The following is an 11,618-nucleotide window of genomic DNA, read 5'->3' as shown; positions in this document are numbered from 1 at the left end:
ATTAGAAGAAGAGAATTATATCCTCGAAAGAATAGTATAAAGTGTGTGTGTGTGTGTGTGTGTGTGTGTGTGTGTGTGTGTGTGTGTGTGTGTGTGTGTGTGTCTCAACCAAAAAGAACCAAATGTCCTCTCAATCACTAAATGTAAGGGGTTTTTGGAAAATATTCTCGAAAAGACAGTATAGCAAATGTGTGTGTGTGTGTGTGTGTGTGTGTGTGTGTGTGTGTGTACGCACACATTCACTCGCGCGTGCAGCCCTGTGCAGCAGGATGAGCGGTTGTGTTATGCATCATCTCCCTGCGTCTGCCAAACCTCCTCCTTATGAGAGGAATCCTCCATGCGTCGTTTACACTGTATAACACCTCATTGACACCTGCATCGTTGCGACTCTAGATAATGGGCTCCCTCTGATCGTGCTATAATGCATTGTAAGGTTTTAGAGTGAAACCATCTTTCAACCATCACTTTGCCAGTTTTCTCAGTAACATGCAGTAACTAGTGGCATTTTTTCTCCTGCCTTCAAAAAAAAAAAAAAAAGGAGAACAAGCAAATGCAAATGCAAGTGACAACAGGAGCCAACATTCAGACCATTTTCTCTGTAAACCCTAGAGATGGTTGTTAGTGAAAATCCCAGTAGATCAGCAGTTTGGGAAATTTTCAGTCCAGCCCATCTGGCACCGACAACCACACCATGTTCAATGTCACATAAATTTAATGTCTTCTTGATTCTTTTTGAAGTTCAGCAGATCATCTAGACCACGTCTATATACGTAAATACAATGAGTTGCTGCCATGTAAGTGTCTGATTCATTATTTGCATTAACAATCAGTTGAACAGGTGTACCTAATAAAGTGGCAAAATGTCTGTTTGTAAAAGCTACATAAGGTCAGTTATTTCTTTTGGTGTGTGTGTGTGTGTGTGTGTGTGTGTGTGTGTGTGTGTGTGTGTGTTTCTTTGTGTAACTAGATAACTGCAGTATCACATTGTCTCTGATGAGTCATGCTTATGATATAGTCATAATGCGATGGAAATATGCATATACAGTAAGCACGACTTTTTTTTACTATTCATTTTTTACAGTAGTTGGAATAAAACATTTATTTGCTCTTCAGATGTCATATACATTGTTCATTAGCTTTATTACTTATTTTTAGTTTCATTTCATGTTTCTTCAATGTTATTTTATTATTTTGCGTGCACAATTTTACCTTTACATTCATTATTTTATGCATAAAGTAGATAGAATTAATAGAACGTACATGATATTAGTTAGATATTGTTTTTCAAATATATATATATATATTTTTTTTAAGTAATATTTCCTATTTAATACCCCTTTGGGTGACACAGTGGCTTAGTGGTTAGCACTGTCGCCTTTGCACCTCCAGGGTCCGGATACAATTCCAGGCCGGGTCCGATTCTCACCTCTGTGTGCATGGAGTTTGCATGTTCTCCTCGTGCTTGGTAGGTTTCCCCTGGATACGCCTGTTTCCTTCCAAAGTCCAAAGATATGCAAATATCACAAAATAGTGTGTGAATGAGTGTGTGTTTGTGTGTGTTTGTGTGTGCTGAACCTTTTCATACCAGCCCATACAACACATGAGGGATGGAGTTTGACTGTGTATGTGTTGCATATGTATCTGGGATGAAAAGCTCAAAAGAAGACTTGATGTCCTGCACGTGAGTAACCGCCATCCTGGTTGGCCCAGGTTGCATTCTTATCACATTGCGAGTGGGTCATTTCCTGGGCAAGAAGACCATTCAATTTCACTATGTTTTGACATCCATATTTGTTTCACTTACAGGCTGCTGACGGGCTTCTGTTTCTGGAGCTGGTTTGTGATGAGATGGTTCTGTGTCTCGTCTTTACTTTGGAACTAGCTGATGCTCAGTCTCAACCTTTCCTTCAAAGTCACTGTCATACTCTAAATGTTCAGAAATGTGATCCTCTTCCTCTACATCATCATCAAAAGCATCTCTCTCTTCCAAATTTAATTGCAAAGTCTTCTGAACAGAACTTTTTGCCCATCTTGATAAGTTGTGATAACAAACCACAAAGCTATAGTTACTGCATCCGGTCCCAAATTTGGGATATTAAAAATGCGAGACAAAAGGAGCAAATAAGGATCAGTTCCCACAAGACAGGGAGTAAAGTGTGCGGGAAAGTGAGAGCAGGCAGGTGTAGGTGCTGGAATGTTGCCACAATGTTGTATGACAATGTTTGCGACCTTGTGCATGACAACAGGGCCAAAACATAAAACTCACACTCTCTCTCTCTCTCTCTCTCTCTCTCTCTCACACACACACACACACACACACACACTTACAGCAGTCCCAGACAGGAGGAGGACAGACAATTTTCACACTTTTATTAGCCCCAGGTCCAGTGGACCCAAACATCCTCTATGTAATATAAATGTGTATGGGGGGGGGGGGGGGGGGGGGTTGTTGTCAGGGTGTGGTCATTGAAAATGTTTTCTGATATACGCTCTTCGCAAGGGTTAATAACAGTGATATCAACAGGCTACAATAATATCTGTGTTAATAATTAAATTAACTTATGGAAGCATTTCTTTGAGATTGACATGAAAGCATCATGCAGTTGCTACAGATTTGTTGGCTGCACATCCATGATGCAACTCTCCCTTTCCACTTTATCCCAAAGGATCTGCTGACTGTGGAGGCCATGAGAGCGCAGTGAACTCAATGTCATGTTGAAGAAACCAGTTTGAGATGGTTTTCGTTTTGTGAAACGCCATGTTATCATGTGGTCATAAAGGGATGGACAATGTTAATAAATGGCAAGATGGATCCATGCTTTCATGCTCTTTATGTCAAATTTTGATTATACCATCTGAATGTCACTGGAGAAATCAAGACTCAACAAACCAGACAACACTCAGTGTTAATCGCAACCTGTTTCCAGTTCTTAACTGACAGGAGTGCTAGCTTGTGTGGTCCTCTGCTGCTGTAGCCCATCTGCTTCATGGTTTGTTGTCTCAAGATGTTATTTGAGTTTAACTTTCAGACCAATCTCTGTAAGCCCTAGAGATGGTTGTTCGTGAAGATCCCAGTAGATCCGCAGTTTGGGAAATATTCAGACCAGCCTGTCTGTCACCAACAAACACACCATGTCCAAAGTCACTTAAATCTAATTTCTTCCCCTTAGTTTGAACTTTAGCAGATCGCCTGGACCATGTCAACATACTGTACTTAAATCCAGTTAGTTGCTGCCATATAATTGGCTGATTAGATATCTGCATTAACGATCGTTTGAACAGGTGTACCTAATGAATTGGCTGTTTCTTTGTATAAAATTGACATGATATCAATATGTAAAAGCTAGATGAGGCCAAAATATTTTGGTATGTGTGTGTGTGTGTGTAAAATGGGATATCGCATAATGATTCAAGAACAAGTAACAGTATTAAACTTCATTTGTTTGTCGTTTTGTATATATATTTTTTAACATAAGGTAGGACTAAATGAAAAGTTCGATTTATTCTTTAATTGTCATATAAAAATTTTTTATTGTTCAGAGATTTGTAACATTATTTTAAACTTTTTGTAATTTTGCAAATGTATAAAAATGTAATAAATTGTATAAATAATGTTAACTTATAGAAATATATTAGTTAGAGATGATAGTTTCATAAAAATACTTTTGTTCTATTTTATATTTAATATTCTTATGTGTTTTTATTTATTATTTCTTATTAATACTAATTATGTAATTATTTCTAAGGGTAGTCTACTGTACATAATTTACATGTTATTATTATACATACATGATACATGATAAACAGATGTGATATGCAGATGTGCATTAGCTTTAAAACGCACAAAAGCCCATGACAGTAAAAATATATCCATTAATTACCTGTAGGAGGTCATTTTGTTCTTGGTGGTGATATTTTTGCACAAGTTTTACTTTTCAAAACTTGAATCCAAAAATGCTGGTAAGTAAATAAATAAATATATAAAATGTTGCTGCTTATCTCATGACGTTACTTCACCCCAGGTTTATAGTAAGCGGTCCCATGTGATTAGTTTAACCCCATCGACTCTGCGCTGTACCTCCAGTCCAAAGTGATTAATGGCGATTGCTTTGATTGCCTTTGTGATGTATTGAGATTGTTCCAGCTGGTGAAGCCAATGATTGGCTCAAGTCAGAATGTGACTGATTCTCGATACGAGCAAATACTGTATACTTAGCTCCGGCGTCTGAGGAGAATACAAATGAGCTTCCCGATAGATTGGAAAGCGAAGAAAATGAAAAGAGGAATCCTCTGGGGACGTTCCATCCGGAAACCTGTTTGTTCTGGGAATACTAAGCAGGACGGCACAGCGGTACAGATCCAGGCGTGTAGCAGGCCACAGATTTCTGAGCTTGATTCTGGAAAGGAACAAGCCTCATTATTTTATTTAATTGTTTATTCCTTCCGTATAAAATATTCTATAAAATTGTTTTTAATGCTGCACGATACATCAGCATTGCCATTTTTGCTGAAGCCTTTTACAAATGTCCAAAATCAAATCCAAATTCCACCTTCAACCATGACAGGAGGTTGAATAAAGTCTTTAAAAAAAAAAAAAAGTTTTTTAAAAAAGATAAAAATGCTGGTTTATGCCATATCAAAGTAGACAGGTTTGTTCTGTTCACTTCCATCACGTTGTCCTCTGGAAAAGGTCACACTCTGTAGCTGTCACTCCATTTCCTTCCATTTTTTTCTAACTATAGACATTTCACAGTGACAGCGCAGGTGAAACCGTGTGTGAAACCCCTGGTTCAGGATCACTGAGAATCATGTATCTCCCGCCACGCTGTCACATTTCACCCGGTTATTTCTGTCTTCTTTTACATTCGCCATCTCGGTCTCATCCCTGGAATAAATATATAATATCTTTGGAAGGATTGTGGATTAAGATATTTTTTTTTCCCAAAGACAACGGTGACACCACTGTAGAGCAGCTGATCCTTTAGATCGCAAAAAAAATGGGATGGAAGTACCAAGATATGACATGACATGATGCATGACACCATATGGGTGGTTTTTATTGGGTGGTGCAGTGCAGAGTGTTGATGTATTCTGTCCAATGGGAACGATTAAGGTAAAACCCATTTCTGTTCTGCTTGATGGGAGTCTGAAACAACTCCCAAAATGCCTTCCTTCAGCACCTCTCCATGTCAATACTTTGCCTCTTGTGCACTTTTTCTGTTACCTCAATTTCCTGTGTGAGCGGCACACCATATTAGGACAGCTTGTGTAAAAAAAAAAAAAAAAAAAAAAACTAGTTCTGCCAGAATGAGGTTTGACATCATTTCTGTGGATTCCCCGCTGAATAATTTGTTCAGATTGCACGGATATGAAGTCTTCCTTTATAGCTGACACTTTACAGTCACAGGGCAGATGTGTATTAATCATATAAGCACCATTAGCACCTCTTTGTTAAGCCGTATAAGAAGCAAATCAGGTTAGCACAAAGCAGAGCACATTGAGCTTCCAGGTTTCAAAGTCAAACCCAAGGTCATTATGAAAAAGGATAAATTCGGTCATTTAATTTCACTCACTCATTGTCTGTACCGCTTTGTCCTGTATACAGGGTGGACCTGGAGCCTCTCCCAGGAGATTTAGTGCACGAGGTGGGGTACAGGGTGGACAGGGTGCCAATCCATTGCAGGCCACTATCACATACACACATTCACAAACGTTGATTTGGGAACGCCTATTAGTCTAATCCGTATGTCTTTGGACCTGTTTAAGGAAACCAGAGTGAACCCACCAAACATGGAGAAAACATGCAAACTCCGTGCACACAAACCCAAGGTGTAAATCGAACCCGGAGCCTGGAGTGACAGTGCTAACCAGCAAGACAGCATTCCGCCGGTCTGATATCAAATAAATCTAAATCCTGGTTGGATTTTATCCTGGCTGGCTAAACGTGTGCCATTTCTTCAGGCTGTGTTCATTTTTATTAAGTTTATCTGGAGCTTAATACAGAAACCCCCAGATATAAGGTAAACAAGACAGTTCCACAGAGCCCTGGAAACCTGAGGGTTTTTATAAAATCAAATTTAATTTGTCACATACACAGTCATACACAGTATGATATGAAGAGAAATGCTTATACGACTTCTATGATGACCTAAAAAAAAAAAGTTTTAAAATGAAATAAGAGAATTTTACAAATTTGAAATATAGAGAAATATGGAAATATACTTTCAGGTCTTTTAATAGACTGCGCATAAAGCAGTGTAAGTCCCATCTTTACGCTCACAAGGTGTGAGTTTTGAACCGCACACACGCTTGCTTACTGAAGCTGGATAACAGTTTTGCAATCATCCTTTTTTAATATATTTTTAATAAACATAATCGATAAATCACTTTTATCACATTCTACAGAAATGGGTTTTAAACTGAAATACAACAATTTAAGTCCCGCCTTCGTGCTTCAGGTGTACAACCAATCATAGATAAAACTGAATTCTTTTACCCAATCGTAACGCAGAAGGGCGTAATCCATTACCTCACACAGTGTGTTGCTAACAATCACATTAAACTAATAAGGATGAAAACTATTTCCCCAACAATGTCCTTCGATTTTAACAATGTTCACTGTTAAAAGCGCTATATAAAAGAAAATCTAAATAAAATTGAAGTGACTCTTCCTCCACTGACCTTGACATCCTCTCAAACATCTCTGCAAACTGTTTTTATTTTTCCTATGTATTTTCCCTTAAGGAGTTCAGTACAATTCAGCAAAGCCTATGTAACTACTAGGAGGTTTTAGGAAGTAACATCCTGCAGCCAGCACTCTCATCTAACACTGTATACCATCCTACGAGCCTGATTTAAATCCAACCAAATTTAGCGTGAATAGACGACAGGAAGCAAAGCTGATAAGATTTATGGGTTTTTTTTATCATTGGAAATGTATTGCGTAATAAAGTCTGGTACTGTTTGTCCGACCTGACTCTGACCCAAGCGACCGGCTCACGCTGGACGAGAGCGAGCTGCGGGGGAAAAGAGCAAGAAGCACGACTCAGCAAAGTGCTTCCCACCTCAGTCTTCAGGACAGATTTGTTAAGGTCACTCACAGAAAGAGGGACACAGAGTAAGATAGAGACAGGGACAGAGAGCAACCGATAGGAAGAGAGACAGACAGAGACAGACAATCAGGAACAGAGGAAGATGGAAGGGTGGGAGGGAGAGACACACACATTGGGATGAAGAGACTAAAAACAGGCAGGAGTGAGGACGAGGCAGACGTCAGTGTTACACACCATGAGACAGAGAAAGAGTGAGACAGAGAGATCAAAAGACAGAAAATTAAGAAGAAAGCAACTGGCAAACAGTAAAAGACAGACAGACAGAGAGGGAAAGGCAGACGGTAAGACAGAAACAGTGAGAGAGACACAAAGGGGGAGAGAAGTGAGAGAGACACAGAAGGATAATAAAGATAAAAAGAAGAAGCGACAGATTGAGAGGGAGACAGAGAGGGAGAAAGAGAGAAAGACAGCCAGAGAGAGGGAGAGACAGAGAGAGACAGACAGATAGACAGAGCCTGAGGGGAAATGTGAAGATGCCTTCAGGTTCTAGTGCAATTACAGTAGCGTTTAAGCACATTTGTGTGTGTGTGTGTGTGTGTGTGTGTGTGTGTGTTTCTTCATTGTGTAACTAGATAACTGCAGTATCACATAGTCTCTGATGAGTCATGCTTATGATATAGTCATAATGCAATAGAAATATGCATATATATATATATGTGTGTGTGTATATATATATATGTGTGTGTGTGTGTGTGTGTGCGTGTAATCACCCTGCTCTAGGCTTTACTACACACACTATGCTGAAACACACACACACACACACACACACACACACACACACACACACACACACTTTTCTATCTGAGACAGTTGTAAAAAGACATCTCTATATACTTGTATACAGTAATTTATCTGAGAGACTGCACTCAATCTTTGTCAATTGCAATAAATGTATTGTTTTCAGCTGTGAAATCAGTGCGAGCAGATAAAATAGCCTTTAACTTTTTTTTCTTATTTTATTTTATGGAGCCAGCAATGTAAATTATAAACAAAAACAAATAGTGACAAGTTTTTCTTGTTGCCAAAAAGCCAGATATTAAAGCATGTGTATAGGTAATGACACAACTTGGCTCGGGAGTTTAGATCGTTACATAAGGAGATGTGATCAGAGAATAATTTCCTGCTATTGCAAAAGGAAAGATTCCAATGATGGTTCATGACAAAGTTCCTGGAGATGAATGTCGGTGATAGACGACATGGTCACAAGTATGTGGACACCATGGCTATTGAGAATGGAATTAATAGAAAGGCTTTCCATTAGATTTTGGAGATTGTGGGGATTTGTGATCATTTAGCTACGAGGGGTCAGGTACTAAGGGTTTGTGGGGTGCAGCTAGTGTTCCAGTTCATCCACAAAAATGTTCAGGAGGTTTTGAGGTTAGTGATTTGTGCAGGACAGTCGAGTTCTTCTACATCAAGCTTAAGGCAGCATGTATTCATGTGCGCACAGGTGCAGGTTTGGGTTCCAGTGTACAGACACATTCTTCTCAAAGACAAACAGAAATGAGTGATGGTCAGGGGTGCACATACTTTTGGCTAAAGCTATACAATACCTAAAGAACTTAAATACCCCTGTCCTGGACGGATGCACCAGTTGAATCCGACGCGCGCGCATGTCGAGTCACATTCTGCTGCTCACGTGCAGCCCCGCTTGCGCGCGTGGAGCGAAAACAAAAACACCTCCGTCCCGCCGGCCAATGAGGCGCGAGCGGCGGGGCGGAGCGTTCTGACCCACGAGCGAAACGGCAGCGCGCGACCTCGCGTCCCCCCGCCCCCCTCCCCGCCAGTACAGTAGTACCGCACGCACGCGCTCCACCGTTGCATGGATTACGGCGTTTCCCTGCAGCCTCAGCACGCGCTCGCCGAGCCTCCGACGCGTCTGCCGCGCGACTACACCACTCTCCAGCTACAGGTACGCGCGCATGCACTCACTCGTGCCACGCACTTGCTCAGGATGCGCTCGCGCTGCCGTGCGTCGGATTTCCTTTATTCTCGCGGATAGTGCTGGCACATCCGAGGCTCGCGCGCCGCATGGTGCTGTGTTTACAAGCAAACCGGGTGGTGATTAACACACTTCTGATATTAATGCACTTTTACAAAGAACTCACATGCCATCTGGCTCAGGAATAAATGAATGCCTTAAACATCGTGCATGTATGCATTTATAGGTTTTCTCCTCTTTTTTTCTTATTTTCTTTCATGCACGAAATCTCGCGGACACAGACAAAGACAGACACCCTGCACAAGTGCATGCAGCAATGCTCAGCTTCGTCTTTTGACCCCACAGGTGCTGGAAAGTGTGTATGATGACTCCTTAATTGGTGATGATCATTACGTTTGAGGATGTTCACTGTGGCATTATCCACTTGTTTGGAGGAGGGACACACCTGCTTGGTTTAAATGATGTACAGCAACAAAGCACACTTGCTAGTGAATTAAAGTTATTCTATATATATATAAATATATATTCATGCAAGAGTAACCTAGCACTCTTTTGAATGTTTGGATAAAAAAAAAAGAAGACATGGATGTTTATCAGAATTCTGTGCAATGGACATTTGGGAGATGTGAACACCTCTGAATTATTGATGCCTTGTTGACTTTTTTTTTCTCCTGCAATGAGAGATGTGATGTTGGCCTTTGATTTTTCTTTAAAGAGTGTTCATGTGTTGACGCTGCTTGCTTCTTCTCTTGCCCCCAGGCAGAACAACTTTGGGTAGTCTGCTTCTACTGTCATTTATGATAAATGAAACTCGGAGATAGCTTCTGTGAAGCCGTAAAGAGAACATGATAGACCGGATGGCATTCCATAGCTTTGTATATAACTTGTTCTCTGTCAGAACTTTTCTTTGTCATGTTTTATCATCTTTCACTATATGGCTTTAAAGGTCCTATATAGTGCAGTTTCTTTTAGCTAGCTAACACCGGTCTCAGAGCTCCCCCAAAGTGTGGGTGTGTGTTTGTGTGTTAATGCTCTGACTGAAATACCTCTCTGATAATGTATATTTTTCAAACTTTACTTATTTCACTCCTTGCCCAAAAGCTTCTTTTCAGTGTTTATGTAAATAAAGTCCTGCTGAGCCATACCACCCTCAATAAACTCCCAAGCTAAGAACCCATCTGGAGGAGTGGCTTCACTAAAATGTGATCATGTTTCAGGAAGAATCTGATTTGTCTTGTTTAAGCCCAAGCCAATCTAAAAATTGAAAAAAAGGCAAAAAGCATTTTTCCCCCTCAATTTGTTTTGTACATGCACATTGGAGACCAATCTAAATATCTAAAATTATTAAAAAGTTAGTTTTTCTATAGTAACTGACCTTTTTAAAGCTACTTCAGTGTTCCTTAAAGTTCAATTACAGAAGACGAATATATTTTTTATGGTGCATTACATTTGCTATTCGTTTTGTTTTAATATAACAGTAGAAGCATTTATTAAACTTGAGGTTTTTGGTTAAAAAGAAACGTAAATGACAAACCTAAAAATTGATAGGAAGTGTAGTGTTATCAAATGTTGTGAGCTTGCTGCTTAGGTTGTTGCCTTTTTCTATTACAAAACGTTAGCAAGAAAAGAAAAGTCAGCAAGTTGTTGCTGAATGGTTGCGCAATGAGGCATGGGGTTCTGTCATTTTAATGCACTTAAAAGTATCTGTACTTTGTTCAATGTTATATAACAGCTTTGGTGTGGAGTTTAATTTGCTCAGTTCCCTCCTAAATAAAATAAACGTATCAATTTGTAGGGATGGCAATCTCCAGGGATCGCCCGATATGATATCATCACAAAACCTAGGTGCCCATTTGCTTTGTATTGTGATTCAGTGAGTATCACAATTTTATAATTATCTTGATTTGATAATGTTTTTTTTTTGCCTAAGCAAATATGACAATTAATTTGTGCTGCCACACCAGATGTTGTGCTGTGTGAACCATTTAAAGTCCACCACCTGAAGTATTATAGAGAAACCTCAAAACTTTATTGCCTCATATACAAACATACTGTATAATAGAGATGTTGGAAAAATCGTTTCGGTTATGAATCACCATGATTTCAAATCCTCACTTACTCATTGTCTGTACCACTTTATCCTGTGTTCAGGGTCGCGGGGGGCCTGGGGCCTATCCCAGGAGACGCAGGGCACGAGGCGGGGTATGCCCTGGACAGGGTGCCAATCTATCGCAGGGCACACATACAGTATATACACACGCTCATTCACACACTACAATTTGGAAACTTCAGAAATTGAAGAACCTGGAGGACACCCTCCAAGCACGGGGAGAATATGCAAACTCCATGCACACAGAGACGGAAATCGCACCTGGCCGGAAATCGAACCCGGACCCTAGATGCAACAGGGTGATCGTGCTACCCATGCTGCCGACTCCAAAATTGTTAAAAAAAAAAAAAAAAAGTCCATTTGTAGTCGAGATGAACCGGTTAATCGGCCAGTGACCAAAATTGCCTGTTTTTTAGTTTAATTGGGCGTGACAAGTGATCGTTATACACCATTT

General features: G+C 40.0%; 1 protein-coding gene across 1 annotated transcript in view; it reads left to right on the top strand.

The window, feature by feature from the left end:
* Positions 1–8,725: 8,725 nt before the first annotated feature.
* The window catches only part of zmat4a (zinc finger, matrin-type 4a), a 68,854-nt gene continuing 65,961 nt past the window's right edge, over positions 8,726–11,618 (top strand). The window contains 2 exon segments of the mRNA XM_053481600.1: positions 8,726–8,905; positions 8,908–9,024. Of these exon segments, the coding sequence (XP_053337575.1) occupies positions 8,726–8,905; positions 8,908–9,024 (297 nt within the window).

Source organism: Clarias gariepinus, chromosome 21 (assembly GCF_024256425.1).
Source record: "Clarias gariepinus isolate MV-2021 ecotype Netherlands chromosome 21, CGAR_prim_01v2, whole genome shotgun sequence".
Taxonomy (NCBI): Eukaryota; Metazoa; Chordata; class Actinopteri; order Siluriformes; family Clariidae; genus Clarias; species Clarias gariepinus.
This window is presented reverse-complemented; position numbering and strand designations above follow the sequence as displayed.